This window comes from Crocuta crocuta, unplaced genomic scaffold (assembly GCF_008692635.1).
Source record: "Crocuta crocuta isolate KB4526 unplaced genomic scaffold, BGI_CrCroc_1.0 scaffold10, whole genome shotgun sequence".
Lineage (NCBI taxonomy): Eukaryota > Metazoa > Chordata > Mammalia > Carnivora > Hyaenidae > Crocuta > Crocuta crocuta.
In genome coordinates this window covers 2,018,417-2,040,221 of record NW_027527551.1, presented here as the reverse complement: position 1 = coordinate 2,040,221, position 21,805 = coordinate 2,018,417, and the positions used below count along the sequence as shown (strand labels likewise).

The 21,805-nt window shown below is 38.1% G+C and overlaps 1 protein-coding gene across 3 annotated transcripts in view; it reads left to right on the top strand.

Moving 5' to 3' along the window:
- The window catches only part of GCH1 (GTP cyclohydrolase 1), a 44,538-nt gene that overhangs the window by 19,124 nt on the left and 3,609 nt on the right, over positions 1-21,805 (top strand). For 2 of the 3 annotated variants that reach the window (XM_077769255.1, XM_077769249.1), the window contains exons 2-3: positions 6,640-6,749; positions 11,550-11,605. In XM_077769255.1, coding sequence (XP_077625381.1) covers positions 6,640-6,749; positions 11,550-11,605 — 166 coding nt within the window. Of the gene's footprint in view, positions 1-6,639; positions 6,750-11,549; positions 11,606-17,620; positions 17,795-21,805 lie in introns of those variants that run through there. The other variant, XM_077769264.1, reaches the window with a different exon arrangement.

The window sequence follows — 21,805 nt, the reverse complement described above, 5'->3', positions numbered from 1 at the left end:
TGGTATGAATGGTCATCTAAAGTCATCTTAGTTTCCACCTATGTCAGTCTGTGGAATGCTTGAGTTCATGCTTCTTTGGGCCAAGTTTTACAAATGTTAGCTCTGTCTTATTAAGTGCAAGAAGCTATGCATGTTAGAAGGGCTAATGAGGTGTACCATCATGATGGAAATGAAAGCAGAGAGGGTGATTTTCTCCCTTCTCTTAATTTGCCCTTACTTGTGGGACAAATTTTTCAAACAGAAGTAGAATCCAAAATGTTTTAACGCCACACTGAGGGCAGAAGAAGCCTTTGTTTTCATTGCAGAGTGTGATCAAGGGGGGTTTTGGAAGGAGTTTGCAGTGTTACAGGAAGCAGATTCTGTCTTTCCTGTGTAATTCCACTCTAGCGTCAGAACTTCAATGCAAAGGTAACCTCAGGGTTTTGATTTTTTTTTTCACTAGGAAAAACCCAGAACACCAACCAGCATGTTCATGCACAACTCAATTAAAATTTTTGTAAACATTTTTTTAAAAGTTTATTTTATTTATTTTTGAGAGATAGCACAAGCAGGGGAGAGGCAGAGAGAGAGAATCCCAAGCAGGCTCTGCACTGTTAGTGTGGAGCCCGATGCGGGGCTCATATTTGCACACTGCGAGATCATGACCTGAGCTGAAACCAAGAGTCAGACACTTAACCGACTGAGCCACCCAGGTGCTCTCCCAATTATTTTTAATTAATAAAATGTATCAAATATACAAGAAAAAGTATAAAGAATTAGTTTAACCAACATTCATCTGCTTTTAATAAATATTAACATTTTGCTATAATTGGTTTTGAAAATGCAGATAAGTTTCATAGCTACCTCTTTCTGATCCCGTTACCCTCCCTCACAGAGTTAACCACTACTGTGTATTTGATCTCTACTCTCATGCCTCTTTTTGTATTTTTATTTCATATGTATGTCCATAAACAACATGTGATTTTGCCTTCACTTTGTTTAAAGGATATTACTGTGTGTATCCACTATTGTTTCTAATACTTGCTTTTTTCATTGGACATTGTTTCAGGAAATAAGAAGTTCAGCTTAGAGTCACTCACTTACACTGCTGGGCCATATTTTATTTTATGACTCTACCCAGATTGTGTGATCATTCTTCTGATGCCCATTTCAATCCCTAATTTTACTATTACCAGTAATGATGCAATAATAATTCTTCTGTTCCCTTGGCCACATAAGTTTCTTTGGAGTCCTTTCTTTGAAACTTGTCTTAAGGAAGTAAATTACAGGGTAAAGACTGACATATTAATTGGACAAAATGGAAAATCTGTGTTTAATTCTGGCTCTGTGCATGGCATATAGGGTGCTGTACAGAAACTTCACAAAGTCTTAAGCTACAATGCCCGCCTGCAAGGTTGGGAGAAATTACAGACATAACAGTGGTATCAGGAGGTATATGACATAAGTGCCCAGTGCGGGTTGAGACAGCTCTGATGTTGGGGGGTTTGGGCCAGTGATTTAGACCTTTCTCCACTAAACCAGGGTAAGCTGTCAGCCCTTTGAGTTGGTTTAATTCCAGCCATGAGCAAAGAAGCTTTTCCTGCCTTTTTAGTTCTCACTCTCTATGTTTTACTCTTTTAATTCTAAAATCAGTAGGCAGACAGGTAGCCTGGGTGGCTCAGTCGGTTCAGCATCTGACTCTTGATTTCGGCTCAGGTCATAATCTCACCATTTGTGGGTTTGAGCTCCACATTGGTCTCTGTGCTGAGAGCTCAGAGACTACTTTGGATTCTCTCCCTCTCTCTCTCATTCTGCCCCTCCCCTGCTTATGCTCTCTCTCTCTCAAAATAAACTGAAAAAAAATTTTAATAAAATCAGTAGGCAGACCCCATTCTCTTTCTTATTCCTTAGAAGGGATGTGCATTCAATGTTCTAAGCCTTCTTCCATTGTCTATTAATGCTGTTCTCCAGGAAGCTGTGGCTGGCTTCCTCCGAGATTTCTAAATTTTAGTGCTGATCGCCAAACATCCTAGATAATGCTAATTCCTATTACCGTTCATTCAAAAGAAATTCCATTAGGTAGAATTTTTCTTTGGTGGGGAATCTCTCCCAGGGGTTTTTTGTTACGCCAACGCTTTTTACCATGGCAGAAGCAGGTCTGCGTTTCTGATATTACTATGTTTGAGTAGGAGCATTTTGAAGGTGTGAAGATTCTGTGTAGCAGCACAATACTTGAATACAACTTTAATACAGAGTCTCTCAAAGTAAGGTTCCCAGGCCAGGAGCATCCACATCTTCTGGAAACTTGTTAGAAATGCCAATTCTCAGTCCCACCCAGACCTACTAAATCAAAAACTCTGTGGGGCGCCTGAGTGGCTCAGTCGGTTAAGTGTCCGGCTTCTGCTCAGGTCATGATCTCATGGTTCGTGGGTTCAAGCCCCACATCGGACTCTGTGCTGACAGTCAGCTCAGAGCCTGGAGCCTGTTTCAGATTCTGTGTCTCCCTCTCTCTCTGACCCTCCCCTGCTCTCTCGCTCACTCTCTCTCTCTCAGAAATAAATAAAACATTTAAATTTTTTTTTTTAAAAAAATCAGAAACTCTGGGACTGGGGTCCAGTGATTTGTGTCTTAACAAGCCCACTGGGGGACTCTGAGAAGCGCCCTGCTTCCGAGGATGCTTAAACGAGGTATGTGGGTTCCTATTGCGGACGTAACTTACTGTATTTTCAGGAAGGGATTAACTACTTAAAGGATGGCTGCCCAGCAGGGTTATTTGCTGTCATTGCTTAATCGTTAATGACACGAGCAAGGTGTACTTTTACATTTTTCTTTGTTTGGTCTTGTAATAGACAAACCTTTAACTTTTGGAGGCCCCTTCAGTTTCCTTTGTTGGTTATGACCAACAGTAGGAAACAGAATACCATAAATCCTTGTTTCCAGGGTTACCTTCTTGCTGCTGATAACAGGCAGGAAATTAAAACAATCTGTGATAGTGTTTTGTTCTTATTAGCCACAGATGGTAGCTTTCAGATACGTTGGAGCAAAACATAAATAAATATAGCAAGGAAACTTCATTATTGAAGAAAAATGATTTGGCTAGGTCAAGTTTATAGTCTGGGTTCACTTTCATGAAATGCGTTATAGGCAACATAATATTGTTCCAGAACCACAAACCATTAAGACTTATGGGAGTCACTGTTCTTTTTTTCTTTTTGGTTTAATTTTAAGTATATAAAACATTTACATGATTTCAGAGTCAACTATGTAACAAATTATATTTAAAGATGTCTCACTTCTATCTATATCCCTTCTCTCTCCTGCTCTCTTAGTCCTTTATGGGTAATCATTTTTATTAGTTTTTGATTTATTCTTCTAGTGTTTCTTTTTGAAGATAAGCATATATACGTATCTATGTTCATATCTTCCCCTTCCACTGTCTTTACAAAAAAGGCTGCATGTTATTCTATAGTATTTTAAGATTATTTTTGAAAGTTAGCTCTATTGAGGGATAAGTTAAATTCAATAAAATTCAACAACATTATGTGTACAGTTTGATTTTTGACAAATACATGCAGCTGTGCAACCACCAGCACAATGAAGGCATAGCCTCTTTCTACCACCCAGGAAAGTTTTCTTCCACCCTTTTGTGGCCAGGCCTCTTACCCCTCTGGTCCTGCTAAATCATCTGTCTGCTTCCTCTATAATTCTCTTTCCTAGAATTTCACACATACTTTTTGTGTGTGAATGCATAGGATTTCTTTCACTATGTATATAATTCTTTGGAGACTCAGCCATATTAGTACATGTATAAGTAAGTAGTTATTCTACTTTATTGCAGAGTAGTGCTCTATTGTTTATACATTCCAGTTGATGGTCATTGTCCTATTCCTTTTTTTTTTTTAATGTTTTTCTTTTGAAATAATATTAGACTCACCAGTATACTTACAAAGATGGTACAGAGAGTTTCTATATATCCTTGCCCCAGCTTCTTCAAATGTTAACATCTCCTATGGCCCATAGTGTAGTTATCATTTCTTAAGATACTAATATTGGGGGATGCCTGGGTGGCTCAGTTGGCTATGTGTCTGACCCTTGATTTTGGCCCAGGTCATGATCTCACAGTGTGTGGGTTCGAGCCCCATGTCCTGCTCTGTGCTGACAGTGTGGGGCCTGCTTGGGGTCCTCTCTTACCCTCTCTCTCTGCTCCTCCCCTGCTTACATTCTCACACTCTCTCAAAATAAATAAACTTTAAAAATATTTAAGAAATTAATATTGGTACAATACTATTAACTAAACTATAGATTTTGTGTGGATTTTAGTTTTTTCCAGTGCATTTAGTTTTCATGTTTCTTTAGTCTCCTTTAATCTGTGACAATCCAGTCTTTCCATGTCTTTTTTCCTTTATGTTTATTTACTTACTTTGAGAGAGAGAAAGTGTGCATGAGTTGGGGAGGGGCAGAGAGAGAGAGAGAGGGGAAGAGAGAGAATCCTAAGCAAGTTCCATGCTTAGCGCATTGTTCAATGCAGGGCTTGATCCCATGAACCATGAGATCATGACCTGAGCCAAAATCAAGTCATTTCCTCAACCAACTGGGCCACCCATGTGCCCCCCTTCCCCCATGTCTTTTTAAAAGAGCGCTTGTTGAGGTATTTTGCAGAATGTCCCTCTGTTTGTCTGGTAGTTAGACTATAGTCACACACTTTGGTGAAGAACACCACAGAGGTGACGTGCCCTCATCATGTTTTACCAGGAGCTGCATGGTATCAATATGTCTTATTACTGGTAGAGTTAAACTGCATCACTTGGTTTACCAGGTTTCCTCACTGTAAAGTTACTATTTTTCCTTTTCTGTAGTCTGTCTCTTAGAAGCAAATTATTGCTTTTCAAATTCTGATGTATATTAGGGTGCATGGTACACATAGTTTACCAACTGCCTCAACCTTAATTATAGTAACAGTAATAACAGCTACTACTTAATCCACCTGCATAGTTCTAAACACATGTGGATTATCTCATTTAATGCTTAGGATACCCCTGAAAAATGTAGATACCTTTTTCATGCCCATTTTACAGCTTAGAAGATTGAGGCAAAGAATACTTGGCCTAGGGTTCAACAGCTAGTTAGTAATGGACCTTGACTCTAACTTAGCCTAACCAGCTTTTAACATGTGTCGTAGGGTAGTTGTCAGAGCTTAGAATGGGGATGCTCTCATTCTTTGTCAGAGAGAACAAATGAATCCTTCTTTTTTGATAATTCTCTTTCGTTCTTTAAAAAATAATTTTGTTTTGTTTTACTTTCAGGGTTTTCTTGTGTAACTAAGGATTTTAATAAGCTATGTGTGGCAGTAATATTACTTAAAAATCTTGGAGAAATCCAGGACACTTTGGGGAGCACTCAGGGTCTATTTTTAGACTTCTTTCAGAAATATGTCTGAAGGGTAGAGTATTCCGAATAGAAAACTGTTTTTTGGAGAAGTATTTACTTCAAGGATGACACTGAGCCTTTTCTTCTGTGGATTTTATCAGCCTCTCCTACCAGGAGTGTTGTGCCTGTGTGTGTGTGTGTGTGTGTGTGTCTAAACCCTGCATGTTCACGTTTGTTGACCATGCTAATGACTTTTCCACTCCACAATCAAACGTGTCTCGGAATAGCCTGAGTCAGGGGGTGATAACTGTGCTTCAGTGATGACTCAATATCTGAGAGCCTCTATTCTAGCAACAACGGAGCCACTGAAGGTCAGGCTGTGTGGGTGGACATTTGCACTTCTTCCCTGTGAGTCACTGCACAGCCCGGCTTTCTGAGGGAAAATAGCTGTAGGTGGCTGCAAAACTCTCTTCATCTCCTCCCCGCTCTGTCTCATTGTACTATGCAGATGGGTATCCCTGGATCCTTGAAATCCTACAGCTTGGAGTCTTGAATGTATGTAGGCTGCCAAGATGTCCAGCTATCAGTGCACTTTTAAAAAATAAAGCTTTTTTTGTTTTTAAATGTCTATTGTATATCTGGCCGTATGTGTCAGAGTCCAGAGGTCAAAAGCTAAACTGGGCAGGCATATAAATAAAAATTGTAGCGGTTAGTTCCTTAGGGAAGAATGTTAACTGTTTAGAATAAGTCTGATGATTGCATTCAAGAATTAGTAAATTTTATAAGAGTAGACAATTATTTGGGGGATAGATAACATGCCGAGTTTATGGGTGTCGGGATCTGGCCTCAGAGGTTAGACAGCTAAGGACTTCTGGCCTCAGAAGTCAGATAAGGTTTTCTACACATCCACTATAGAGAAAGTATTGGGTTCAAGAAAATATAAGGGAGAAAAGGAGAGCAGCTCCCTTTCATCACCAGAAATAGCCACTCTTGTTTTGCATAATTTCTCCCTTTCTCCTTTTCTCATGCAGCAAACACATTTGTTTGTAATCCTGCATTTGTTATGTAATATTATATTATTAAGGGTTTTTCTCATCATTTAAAGAAAAAGACTTTGCTAATTTGGTGGGAGAAAGATAGCTAGTTTTATTTTGTTTTCCCTTAATATTTTAGCTAGGATTAACATTTTGTCTTTGTTGACTGTCAATCTATATCCAGGGAGATTGTTAGTTTTCCTACTCTGAATCTTTCTATAAAATTGGAAATCATACTAAAGTAAGCCTCTGATTTCAGATGTCCTAAACGATGCTATATTTGATGAAGATCATGATGAGATGGTGATTGTGAAGGACATAGATATGTTTTCCATGTGTGAACATCATCTGGTTCCGTTTGTTGGAAAGGTAAGGCTTTCTCTGTTTCTGGTTAATTTTAAAATACAACAAATATTTTTAAATTAGGATTATTATGTTTAAAATCATCACCTGCTAATTCCTTATATCCCAGATATTTAGAATTATACATAAACAATTACTCTTTATCAACCTGACAACTTGAAATTAACAAAACAAAAACCAAGTAGCCGGAAGTCCTCAGGGAGAACATTCATAGTAAATACCATGTTATTGGTTAAAATAATGAGCTTTTCTTTTTTTTTAGGTAGCTACTGCAAACTCTGAAAACCTTTGCTTTTTATTTTGACTCAATAATGTTTGATCCAAGATGTACTTTTGTATAATATGGCAGAGGTCATAGTATTAGTGGACTTCATTTGTTTCCAACCCTTTCTGTATGAGGAACAGCGGATCTAATGCAAGCTGTATAATATTATCTAGCTTGTCATACTTAAACATACCTTTGAAAATGTGGACGTAGGACCAAGGATAGTTCTGTCCTCTCCCTCCCATTATAATTGTATTTTATTTTGACTTTTTATTAATAGTTTTTAAACAGAAGACATAGGAAATAGTATTATGAATACCTATATACCCATTCCCTAATTTTAATGTGTTAACATTTGCTTCATATTTTTTTGTTAAAATATTTAATTTTGGGGGCACCTGGGTGGCTCAGTCGGTTGAGCATACAACTCTTGATTTTGGCTCAGGTCATGATCTCAGGGTCCTGGGATCAAGCTCTACGGAGCCTGTTTGGGATTTGTGTGTGCTCACATGCTCCCTCCAGCTCGCGCACGCTCGCTCACGCTCTCTCTCTTTCTCTCCTCCTATCCCCTTCCCTCCCGTTCCCTACCTTTCCCCTTCTCCTGCTCTTGAGTGTGCCTGCACTCCCTCTCTCTCTCAAAATAAAAAAGCATTTTATTTTTTCACTTTTTTATAAAGGGAAACACAGAAAAATACACAAATTATAAGGTATTCCTTACCACCTCACAGATCAAGAACTAGAACATTATTACTATCTTGCAAGCTCACCTTGTGCCCCTTTTAAATCCCTAACCCATCCTTTGTCCCCACAGGTAACTGGAATATCAATTTCAAACACTGTAGATTAGTTTTGCTTGTTTTTCAACTTATAAATGGAAATTATCAGCATGAAATCTTTTTTATCTTTTTTTTGGTTCCGCACTTTAAAAGCTATTGATGTTGGAGTGCCTGGGTGGCTCAGTCTGTCAAGCTCCGGCCACAGTCTCACACTTTGTGGGCTGGAGCCCCACGTCAGGCTCTGAGCTGTCAGCACAGAGGACCTGCTTCAAATTCTGTGTCTGCCTCTCTCTCGGCCCCTCCTCCACTCATGCTCTGTCTTTCTCTCTCTCTCAAAATAAATAAATAAATAAATAAATAAATAAAAACATTAAAAATAAATGAAACTTACTGATGTCATTGTAGCTTATTTTCATTGCTATGTCTTGTTTTAGTGTACAAACATATCACAATGTATTCTGTTCTTGGTGGGTGTTTGTATTGTTTCCTCTTTCTCTCTTTCACTATTTTTTCTCTGTTACAAACAGTACTGCTTCCAGCATTCTTTTGGTGCATATATGCCAGCATTTCTATTAAGAATATGCCTAGGAGTGGACTTGCAGGGTTATAAAGTATACTCATGTTTGATTTAATAGACACAGATTTCTGGTTTTGCAAAGTAGTTGTACCATTTTACACTTGATATACTCCCAGATGAACCCAGTCACTTCATATTCTTGCCAACACTTGGTGCTTTAAGTCTTTTTAAGTTTAGTATTCTGATGTGTTATAGTGGCGTCTCTATTTTTTAAACCTTTTGTTATAGAAAATCTCAAACATATGTAAGAATAGAAAGACTAGTCTGATAAAGTTCCACGTTTCCTAAAACCAACATCAACAATTATTGATAAAGGACCAATCTTGTTATATATATAGGTCCCCACAGGACTATTTTGGAGCAAATCCTAGATATCCTATTATTTTTTTCCATAATTTCTTCTAGTATGTGTCTATTAAAGATAAGGATTTAAAAAAAAACACATAATTCCAATTTGATTATCAGCCTAAAAAGCTAGTAGTAAATCCTTCAACATATATTAAGGAATATAAAGTATGTTATAGACAGCATGACTCTTTATCACTAATTATTAATACACGTTTTCTTACCCATAGTAACACTAACATAAACAAAATTAATAGTAATTCCTAAATAGCATCTAATAACTGACCCATATTTATATTTCTGCAGTTGTCTCAACTGTCTTACTATTGGTTTGTTTCAGCCAGAATCCAAGGGCACCTGGCTGGCTCAGTCGGGACAGCATGTGACTCTTGATCTTGGGGTTGTGGGTTCAAGCCCCAAGTTGGGTGGAGAGATTACTTAAGAATAAAATCTTCTTGGGGCGCCTGGGTGGCTTAGTTGGTTAAGCGTCCGACTTTCGCTTAGGTCATGATCTCGCGGTTCGTGGGTTCGAGCCCCGCGTCGGGCTCTGTGCTGACTGCCAGCTCAGAGCCTGGAGCCTGTTTCAGTCTGTGACTCCCTCTCTCTCTGACCCTCCCCTGCTCACGCTCTCTCTCTCTCTCTCCTAGAAATAAATAAAACATTAAAAAAATAAAATAAAATCTTCTTAAACAAACAAACAACAAACAAACCAGGATCCAATTAAGAGTCATGCATTTATTACTTTTGGTTGTTATGCCTTTTAAGTCTCTTGTCCTAAAATAGTTCCCCCTTCTCATATTAAAGAGACTGGGCCATTGTCCTGCAGAGTGTCCCACCTTCTGGATTTGTTCTTTCAACCTCTGGATTTCCTATAAAGGTTTAGATCTATAACTTCCTAAGATTGAGGCTAAATATTTTTGACAAGAGCGCTTCATGAGAACACCAAAGACTCCACACTCCCATCTCTTCAGGAGGCATGCACTGAGTGCCACTCCCACAATTGATGATGCTGGTCTCTAACATTAGGGCTCAGGATTTTCTTTTTATGTTGTTTTGTTTTGCCAGAAATTAATTAATTAATTTCCAATTTTTTATTTAAATTCTAGTTAGTCAACATAGGGTAAATTGGTTTCAGGAGTAGAATTTAGTGATTCATCACTTGCCTCTAACAGCTGGTGCTCATCACAAAAAGTGCCCTCCTTAATACACATCACCCATGTAAGGGCTCAGGATTTTCAAGAAGGAGGGAACCTTTGAGCTTATCTTACTACCTTTTATTGTAGGTGATGAATTTGGGCCAGAACACATAGGCTTTGTCCAAGAAGACAGAGGAAGTTAGTGATTTTGGCTGGGGCTAGACCTAGGAACTTGATCTGGCCCAGCCTCTCACTATATCCTCTTACCTTCTGCTATGATTATCTCTGTGTTTGTGTTCTTGCAAGCTTCTTAAAAAATCTATTGTTCAGCAATGTTTCTCTAAAATCGACATTTAAATGATTTAGGATCTTCAGAAAGATCAAAAATAGTACAAACAATAAACAAATTATAGGCCTGCATATAAGTAAAAAATTTCAAGTGGTACAGAAGATCTTAGCTCTGTGGGAAGGTTTTAACTCTCATTTTTCTTTGAAATACTCAGTGTTCAAGTGCTACTTTACTTTCTCCTTCTGCTGACAAGGAAGGTGATGAATAGGTATTCTCAAACTCCCAAAGCACAGTGCTAATAGATGAAAAATCACTAATTGCTACTAGATCAATTATTCACATGGACAGTAAATATTAATTAGGTGAGCAAATGCTAGCAAACCATGATGCAAATGACTCTATACTTTTATATTAGGTTAATTGATTGCCTGCAAATGACCATTTACTTATTAGCCTTTTGTAGAACTAATGTCTTCCCATGATTTAATACTTGGCTCAAAGAGAGGTAACATGGACATATTAGATGTTAGTCAGCGTCTTGTAAGATTATGGAATTGGCTTGGCCTCATAGTAGGTCCTATAAGAACTTAGATCTTAAGGTCCAGGTTTGGACAAGTCACATTTGTAGCTGGTCCTTTATCTCCCATCAGGAAGATAGTATTCTCCAGCAGCTTAGAAATGGGGCCACCAACCATGTTAAAGGGCACGGAGACCCTCTTTCTGTGCAGTGGGGTGGGATTTTTAAGGCTACCATGATGTGTAGAATGGTAATATTTACAGTGACAGTTTCAGCCATTTAAAGGAAGGTTTCCTGGCTACATTTTAATGTTGCTACAGGATAATTTGCACTGTCTTGAGAGAGTGTCCCCTTAATAGAAGAAAGACTGGAAGAATTGTATCAAGAGTTTAACTTTACCAGGAAATACCAAGACTATATTTCAAATTTGTCATTTCATTAATAGTCATTCATATATTTTCCTTTTCCTGAACATCTGTAATTTTCTAAATGCTTTTGTTAGTCCTTCATTTTCTAAGTCTTAAAGCTTCTAGATATTTCAAAGTTTACTTATTTTGAGAGAGAGAAAGAGAGAGAGAGAGAGAATGAGTGGAGGAGGGGCAGAGAGGGAGAGAGAGAGGGTGAGAGAGAATCCCAAGCAGGCTCCATGCTCAGTGCAGAGCCTGACGTGGGGCTTGATCTTATGATCATGAAATCATGACCTGAGCTGAAATCAAGAGTTGGGTACTTAACCAACTAAGTTACCCAGGCACCCCAAAACTTCTAGATTTTTTAAGGATACATTTTCATCATGTTAAATTACATAATATGTATACTGTCTTCTATTTCCTTATTTCCTTATTTTGTTACAAAGACGCATTGGATTTTCAGTTAACTCATGATTTCTCTCTCTTCTTTGAAGGTCCATATTGGCTATCTTCCTAACAAGCAAGTCCTTGGCCTTAGCAAACTTGCGAGGTAAGTATGACTGTATGGTGAATAAGAAAACAGATTGGTAGGACCTGTCCTTAATCTGGCAAGAATCTCATAAGGCTTGCTTCCTTGACCAGTGTGGATCTAACTTGGAAGTCATGTTGCAACGTAAAATTTATAGTCACAGAGACAAACATATTTCTAGGACTTGAAACACAAATCCCTTTTCTTCTCACCTGTCACTGCCTTTCTCCCCCACCTTCCACGCCTGTTCCCACTGGCACATCGTAGAAGTCTTAGTTCATACCTCTCTGTAGAGCATAGGAAGGACTGGAGGGTGCATTCAGTCCAGCCCCCATGTTTAAGGGTTGTTTACGAACAGTGGGCAGTGGGAAAGGAAAACTGAGCAGGGGTCTAATTCCACTGCACTTTTATCAGACTTTTAATCATACTACCATTGGGGTCTCAGCCTTGTCTTCTGCTGCACCTGAGTATCTCTGGGCATCTCTCTGGGGTCCTTCAGGGCCCTTCATTCACTTCTGGTTTGATACCTCTACAGACACAAAACTGTGCTGTGGCTTTCCTGGCTTTCTCAGCAATATTCCAAAAACAATACCTGCTGTCCTCTCTGTTTCTCTCTTTTTTACTACAGTCTTCTTTTCCATTCTTTATCCTGTGGATTCATACCTTTTAAAAAAATTCCTTTACTACTGTTTTATTTGGGCTTTAGGATGGAGAGGTAATATACAACTACTGTCATCTATGTTTAACTAGAAATCAACCTGAGGATCAGTGTTCATATATCTCTGATAGGCTCAGCCACAAGTATTTTATTGTCCCTAAATATTCTTCTTTGCAATTTCTTTGTATGGAGTTAGTGAGTCCTGGGTATGGAGGAATGCTAGGATGTGTGATTACGTGTATGTTGAGAGAGAACTAAGGGCAAAATGAGATAATAGGTGATGAACATACAGTGAGGTCCCCCGCACCCCCGCCTTAAACCAAGCTGAGTGTGGATAATTTGAGATTATAGTGACCATATCAAACTTGGAATAGGGGTCCCTGAGTGGCTCAGTCAGTCAAGCATCTGACTCTTGATTTCAGCTTAGATCATGATCTCATGGTTCGTGGGTTTGAGCCCTGCTCTGTGCTGACAGGGCAGAACCTGCTTTGGATTCTCTCTCTCTCTCTGTCTTTTGGCCCCTCCCTCCCTCTTTATCTATCTCAGAATAAATAAATAAACATTTAAAAAATTGGAATAAATGAATCTTTGTGACCAAACTAACTGTACTATGACTCTGATGTATTCCTGCTACTTTTCCACGTAGACACTGGGATTCGTCACAATACCAAAGTGGTGGTCCAAATCTTTTTCAGTTCTGTGTTGGAATCTGTAAAAACCACCCTAGCAATCTGACAGCGGCTCTCCACAGCTGTTCTTTTTACTTTGTTTTCACTTCTACTCTCTCACTCATTCCTCTAGGGATTAAGGAGAAAGTAGGTAGAAGAGAGAAATTTAACTTCCCTGGTTTCTGACCTCATTCCTGCTTAGCACTCTCTCCACCAGACAGGGCTACTTGGTACCATGAAAAGATGTTATTATATCATAGCTGTAACTCTTTCACTGCAGTAAGGCTCTTAACACAAATCCAGAAACATCTTGCCACCTTTCAGTGATCTGTACCCAGTGGCAGTGCCGAGGGGTAGGTGAAAAAGGGTGTTGGTGGTAAGGGGGGGGGGTGCTGTCAGCACAAATAATCCTACTTTAATTTCTATTAGCAACACCTTCCCTAGTTACTTACTTCCAAATAATAAAGTCACGTCAATTGTGAAAGAAGTGTCCTTACTAAAATTGGTTATTCTTACTGTTTTATAAGCCACAATCTAAGTAAAATCAGCTTAGTTGCTGTGCAAACCTAGCTACAGCCCCTGTCTGCTGGTGCTTTCCCTTTCAACAAGATTGCCAACCCTCTGCCTTTCCTATATAGAAATTCAGACACAGTAACAGACTGTGCACATGTGAAAGGTAGGTAGCGGATCATTTCCACATTATAAAGAAGCTTGGCAGACCACATTAGCCCTTGGTCTTAATGTAAATAGCCCTCTCTAGAAGACTACACTGTGTAGACCACGGGTAATACTGTATGGAAATGGATTCTAGAGTAATCCAGTGCGATGTTGGAATAAATGGTAATTTAGGGCTAGAAAAGAATACTCTGGTTACCTTCTTTACTAGTGAAATGGAAAGATCTCAAATAATTATGCTTTTGGGAAACAGTATGACAAAGTTGATTATTAGCATGGGGTTTGTACTTACACTAATAGGATTAAACTTAAAAAAAAAGAATGCTAAACCAAAGAAAAGAGTGTGTGTTACTTTCAGATATTTGTAAAAAATTTGATTGAAGGGTCTATTAAACAGGAAAGAAAGCTAAGATTTTTATCCAGCTGTTTATTTCTTATAAGAAGTGGGAATATTTAGGGAATATAAAGTAATAAAGAAAGCTGAATGTCTTAGCAAAACTTCACCGCCCATTTTAATCTTGTATGTGAAGTTTGTTATATGCTTGCCTTTAAACGAATGACCTTTCAGTGCCAGGGAAGTCAAATATCAAACAGTAAAGCCTTAAGTAACAAGAAAATGCCAGAAGTGAGTTGATCTGGTTATACTCTAGTAGAATTCTAGAGCAAGTGTGGTTTGAATAGAAATTCCTTTTGTTGGGGAGCTTGGCTGGCTCAGTTGGTGGAGCCTGCCACTCTTGATCTTGGGGTTGTGAGTTCGAGCCCTGTGCTGGGTGTAGAGATTACTTAAAAATAAAATCTTAGAAAAAAAAAATTCATTTTGTTGCTGAAAATTCATTGAACATGTATTCATTTTCTTGCCTTAGAATAACTGAACATAGTTAAATCTTGAATATAGAATTGAAGTGCTTCAGGTTAGCCATGGTTCATCTATATTAGTTGAGCATCTATGTGAAAAAGTGCTGTGTCAGCAATGATGACTGCTAGAGAAAAGTGGGATACAGCCACTGCCCTCATTGAGGGTGGATGATATGAGCAGCAGGTACCACAGAAATGCCTGGTTTGGAGCTCTGAGTTCAGAGGAGCCAAAATGACTGTGGCCTGGCAGGATTGAAGAGATGCAGAGATGGAAAGCTAAGCAGAATTCTAAGGGAAGAGAGGCCCCTGGGTGGCTCAGTTGGTTGAGTGTCCGACTTTGGCTCACGTCATGATCTTGCGGTTTGTGGGTTTGAGCCCCATGTTGGGCTCTGTGCTGACAGCTCAGAGCCTGGAGCCTGTTTCGGATTCTGTGTCTGCCTTTCCCTGCCCCTACCCCACTAACGCTCTGTCTCTCTCTCGCTCCCAAAAATAAAATAAACGTTAAAAAAAAATGGGGAAAAAAAAAAAGAGACCCAGAGGTGGAAAGCTGAGCAGAATTTTAAGGGAAGAGGGGCCCCTGGGTGGCTCAGCCAGTTGAGCGTACAGCTTTGGCTCAGGTCATGATCTCAGGGTTCATGAGTTCAAGCCCCACATCTGGCTCGCTGCTGTCAGCACAGAGCCCACTTTAGGTCCTCTGTCTCCTCTCTCTATGCCCCTCTCCTGCTTGTATTCTCTCAAAAATAAATAAAACATTTAGAAAAAAAGAATTCTATAGGGAAGAAAAATTCCTTTGGGTATAGTAAATGCGTAAGCAGAGGCAAATAAGGGTAAGCACAAGGCCTATTCCAGTGGAGAGGGAGGTTAATTGACAAGTAAGAGATTTAGGCAGAGATGACTGTAAGATAGAAAGGTTGGGTGGGCATTAGATTACAACAGGGACATTATTTTTTTTCTCTTTTTCTCTATTATAAATGTTTATTTTGAGAGAGCGTAAACAGGGGAGAGGCAGAGAGAGAGAGAGAGAGAGAAGCCTAAACAGGCTACGTGCTTTTAGCTGTCAGCACAGAGGCTGAGGCAGGGCTTTACTTGATGAACCGTGAGATCATGACCCGAGCAGAAATTAAGAGTCAGATGCCCATCTGACTGAGCCACCCCAGGCACCACTTTCTCTACTATAAAAATAACATACTTACCAGTTAAGCTTAAATACAAATGAGTGAGTAAAGGGAAAGCTTTCCTTTCTATTTCCATTCCTCAGAGTTAAAACTAGACATTTCTTGTCTCTTGGCTAGAGATTGTCCTTCTAGAAAATTTCTATGCAAACACAAACATATAGCTCTTTAAAACTAGCAAAACCAACCAAACCAAAAAAGGGAGATCATACCCTACATTCTGTACTACAATTTGTGTTTTTTGTTTGTATTTTTAATTTTTTTAAGTAATCCTTATAGGGGGGTGGAACTCATGTACCTGAGATCAGGGGTCACATGCTCTAGTGACCGAGCCAGCCAGGTGCCCTTTGTTTGTTTTTTTAATTAAAAAAACTTTGAGGTCCCCTGAACATCTTTTAGTCCGGAAAGTCTGAGTCCCTTTTAATGGCTACATAGTATTTCTTTAATTGTTTAATATAATTCTCTAAATAAAATATATATAGAGAGAAAGAGAGTTTACAGTTTGAGACTGTTGTCAAAAAAGTGGAAAAAATGCTTTGGCAAATGTGTTTTGTATATTGTAAATCACCAAAATTAAATTGCTGGGTCAGGGTAGCCAAATTTTTGATATTACCAAATTGTTTTCTAAAAAGGAGCACATCAATTTACACTCTAATTATAAGTCAAAGGGTGTTTCTCCACTTTTGCCAACGCTGAGTTTCATCACACTTTTCAATCTTTGCCAAGCTGATAAGTGGGAAAGAGTACCTATTGTTTTAATTTGCACTTTTAAAACTTGCATTTCTTTAATAGAGTTTGAATCTTTATAGAAACTTCCTTCTCTTAGTTAGCCTTTGATAATTTTTCCATTGGTTTGCCCATCTTTTTTTTACTGATTTGTATGAATTCTTTGAATGTGAAACCAGTTAGGTCAGGTGCTACAAATAATTTTTCCAGGTTGTCATTTGTCCTCTGATTTTGTTTGATAATATCATTTTTCCATAAAGAAGTTTAAAATTTTTATGTACTTGTAAACTCATGTTTTTAGGTTATTTTTATGGCCTTATTTTTATATTTAAATCTTCACTCCATCTGGAATGTATTTTGGTGCAGAGTGCGAAGGAATTCATCCATCGCTGTTGTCTGCTCACTGACCTCCCACAGAGCCCCCACTTCCCTCCTGTTACCATGCTGCCTTCCTGTGCTCCTTGCTGCTGCTCTGTTGGGCCTTTTATATTGTTCTTCCTGGATTATAAAACTCTGATCTCCTCCTGGCCTCTAATCTCTCAGCATCCTTAAATCTGCTCTCATAACACTGCTAGGATATACTTTTTAAAGTGTGGATTTGATGTAGCTCCCCATAGCTTTTAAGATAAAGTTCAGACTCCTTACTTTAGCTGACAAGTCACACTGTGATCCAGATCTACCCTCTGCTGCTTGTTTTGTTCTTTGCTGTAGCCATAGTTGAGAATTTGCAGCCTGGCGACAAGTCAAGTTATATGAAGGCATCAAAAGTACTGTTAAGATTTGCAAGGGTTAAATTACACCATCCACCTGCAAAGGTGTCACCAGATTACTTTCCCAGTTGTCATAGGAGGAAGAAAGAAAAAGAAAGAAAGCATAATGCAACACAGGAAACAGAGGACCTAGCACAGATTTTATTAAGACCAGTAAATGGGTAATTAAGATGAGATGTCCATTCAGTTAAATCGAGTACCTAATCATGCCCCCTTTATTTAAAAAAATTACAGGGGTGTCTGTGTGGTTCAGTTGGTTAAGCGTCTGACTTGACTTTAGGCTCAGGTCATGATCCCAAAGCCTTGGGATTGAGCCCCTCATTAGGAGTGGGGAGCCTGCCTGAGATTCCCTCTCTCCTTTCCTCTGCCTCCTCCCCCAGTCACACTTGCTCTCTCTAAAATGAACAAAAATTACAAAAGTTAAAAATGCAAAATTTATCAAAGGAGTCTGGGTCTTCTTAAATTGAAGTTTGCATAATAAAAGTGGTCATGAATCTTATTTTCTCAAATAGGTTCAAAACAGAAAACAGGAGCTGGATGAAATGCATAGAGAAACTGACAAACTCAAAAGAAGTGAGTGGGAACACTAATTACTTCTCAATCTTTGATTGAGATGGAAAAAAAGGATATACAAAGCAGAGTAATAGGATTTTGGTTAAAAGACAAGCTTTAACTTAAAAAAAAATGAACAGGCTATTGTGTAACAAGAAAACTATATTTTAATAAATTATTTTTAAAAACCAACTATCTGGAAGTTAAATTTCTTTTAAATTCCTTTGATGTGATAGAAAATCATAATGATACAAGTACTGTATGTTAGTGTGTGCATTTCAAAGTAAAAAAATACTGCACTTTGAAATTAATACCAATCCCCTTCAAACTCTTCTAAAAAATAGAAGAGGAGGGAATACTTTCAAATTCATTTCTCAAGGCCAGCATTAAACCTGATATCAAAACAGAAAATTATACAAGAAAATTATAAGCCAATATCCCTTAAGGACGTAGATAAATAAATTCTCAGCAAAATATTAGCAAACTGAATTCAGCAATACATTAAAAGAATCATACACTATGACCCAGTGGGATTTATTCTAGGGATGCAAGGATGTTTCAATGTATGCAAATCAGTCCATGTTAAACCACATTAACAAAATGAAAGCTAAGTCATATGGTAGTCTCAACAGATGTAGAAAAACATTTGACAAAATTCAGCATCCATTCATGATGAAAACTCTCAACAAACTGGATATAAAGGCAATGCACCTCAACATAATAGGCCATATATGAGAAGCCCATAGCTAGTATCATAGTCAATGATGAAAAGCTTTCAGCTATTATTAAGAATAAGACAAGGACACCTGGATACCCTATTTCACCCTTTTATTTAGTGTAGCATCAGAAATACTAGCCAGAGCACTACAGCAAGAAAACAGAAGCATCAAGTTCAGAAAGGAAGAGAGAAAACTGTCTCTATTTGCAGATGACATATTAAATAGAAAACCGTAAAGGGGCACCTGGGTGGTTCAGTCCGTTGAGTATCTGATTCTTGATTTAGGCTCAGATTGTAATCTCATGGTTTGTGGGATCGAGCCCCATGTTGGGCTCTGTGCTAACAGCATGGCGCCTGCTTGGGATTCTCTCTCTCCCTCTCTGCCCATCCCTCATATGTACTTTCCACACACACAGTCTCTCTCTTTAAATAAATAAATAAATAAATAAATAAATAAATAAATAAATAAAACCCTTAGGACTCCATCAAAAAGCTGTTAGAACTAATAAGTTAAAGGATACAAACTAATATGCAAAAGTCAGTGTGTTTCTATACAGTAACAACCAACTGTCCTAGAAATTAAAAAAACAATTCTATTTACAATTGTAACAGTTCCTAGGAATAAATTTTATCAAAGAGATAAGATATCTGTATACTGAAAACTGTAAGACATTAATGAGAGAAACTGAAGAAGATAAAAATAGGTATCTCATGTTATTGGATTAGAAGGATTAATATTGTTAAAATGTCCATACTACCTAAAATAATCTACAGGTTCAATGCAATCCCTTTCAGAATTCCAACAGCTTTTCACAGAAAGAGAAAAAATGATCCTAAAATTTGTATGGAACCACAAAGGACCCTGAATAGTCAAAGCCATCTTAGGAAAGAACAAAAAACCTGGAGACATCACACTTTATGATTTTAAACTAAATTACAAAGCTATAAAATCAAAACAGAATGGCACTGTCATATAAACAGACACATTGGCCAAAGGTATGGAATAGAGAGCTCAAAAATAAACCCATGCGTAGATGACTAATTTTTGACAAAGGAGCAAAGAATGGGGGAAAAGATAGTCTCTTCAACAAATGGTACAGGGGAGACACCTGGCTGGCTCAGTAGGTAGAGTGTGCAATTCTTCATTTTGGGTTCATGAGTTTGGGCTCCACATTGGGTGTAAGAAATTACTTAAAAAATCAAACTTTAAAAAGTGGTATTGGGAAAACCGGACACCTTTCCTATACCATACACAAAAATCCACTCAAAATGGATTGAACATAAGACCTAAAGCCATAAACTAGTAGAAAACATAGGGGGTACGCTCCTTGACATTGGTCTTGGTGATGATCTTCTGGATTTGACACCAAAATAAAAGCAACAAAATAAAAAATAAACAAGTGGGGCTGCATCAAACTAAAAGGCTTCTGCATAGCAAAGGAAACCATGAAAAAGAAACCTACAGAATGGGAGAAAATATTTGCAAATTACATATCTGGTAAGGGGTTACTGAGCACAAAAATATAAAGAACTCCTATAACTCAATAGCAAAGAAACAATCCAATTTTTAAAAATGGGCAGAGGAACTGAATAGACATTTCTCCAAAGAATTATACAGATCGCTACAGGTATGTGAAAGGTGCTCAATTTCACATCATTAGGAAAATTCAAATGAAAACCACAATGGATATCACCTCATATCTGTTAGCATGGCTACAGTATTATACAAAAGGTATAAGTACTGGTGGGGCTGTGGAGAAAAGGGAACCCTTGTATTCTGTTTGTGGGAATGTAAACTGGTGCATACACTATAGAAAACGGTGTGGAGATTTTTCAAAAAATTAAAAATAGGACTGGCATATGATTCAGCAATCCTACTTCTGGGTATATGTCCAAAGGAAATGAAGATAGGATATTGAAGAGCTATCTGTACTCCAGTGTTCATTGTTCTTACAGGGGGGAAAAAAGGTAAATATGTAAAGTGGTGGGTGTATAAATAAACTAGCTGGGATTTTTCCACAATGTATATGTATATCAAATCACAGTCTACACTTTAAATATCTTACACTTACATATACTTGTAAATATCTTTATAATTTTTATGTCAGGTATACCTCAGTAAAGCTGAAGTTTAAAATTAAAAATTAAAAAAAAACTTGCACTTTGGAGATAAATTTGCAGCCACAAATGCTTTCATTATTAAATAAGAAACACTACAAGTAAACCAAGCATCCAGCCTTTTTTTAAAGAAAAAATTGTAAACCAAGCTTAATAGAACAAATGGGAAAGAAGAAACACAAAAGGTGATTAAATTAGAAAATTAAAAATGAATAGAAAACATAAACCCAAAAGAAAAAAATAGTGAACTGGAAAAAAGGTCTGAAGAAATTCCACAGAATGTAACACAGAGAGCTAGGTGGAAAATATGAATGAGAATGTAAGAGGCATGGAAGACTGAGGAGGTCTAATATGTCCTTAATTGAAATTCCTGGAGATCACAGAGGTAATGGGGTAAGTGCAATATTAGAGAAGATAAAGTCCAAAAATGTTTGTGGAACACATGGGTAAAAAGTCATTCTTTAGATTTAGGGACGCTAATGAATCCCAAAGAGGGCAAATAAAATTAAATCCCCACCTACACACAACATAGAAAACCTCAGAGTACACATTCTGAAATGTCATAAAAGCAGCTGCAGAGAAAAATATTGCCTATAGGGTAAAGACAATTAGACTGATATTGTTTGCTAATGGCAACATTAAAAGGCAAATAAATATCCGTGTCAAATTAGAATTCTTTCTTTTTAATGTTTGTTTATTTTTGAGAGAGAGCATGAGTGGGGGAGGGGCAGAGAGAGAGAGAGAGAGAGAGAGAGACTCAGATTCCAAAGCAGGCTCCAGGCTCTGAGCTGATACTAGGCTCTGAGCTATCAGCACAGAGCCCGACATGGGGCTTGAACTAATGAACCCCAAGATCATGGCCTGAGCCAAAGTCAGACACTCAACCGACTGAGCCACCCAGACACCCCTAGAATTCTACTTTCAACAAATACCTCTTAAAATACCTTCAAGGAAGAGGGCAAAATAAAGATGTTCTTTTCTTTAATTCGGGGAAACTATATGATTATTTTTAATGCCGAGAAGACAGAAATTCAATGCCTACTGCTTACTTGAAAATGAAAAATGAGTAAACTAGGAATAAATTATAAATGCTCTGAGCATAGGGACCCTGCTCATCATATAATCATATACACAGAAGGCACTCAGTGATCTGCATGAATGGCCTTCCTTTAGCAGGAGAGTGGCTATCTCTCAGAAACAGGCAGGCATCATGGGTGATAGCAAATGTTAGAGGCATTCCTATTAAAGTGCAGAGTAAAATATGGGTGCCTGATATCACTGTTGCCTAATGTTGAACCTGAAATTCTTG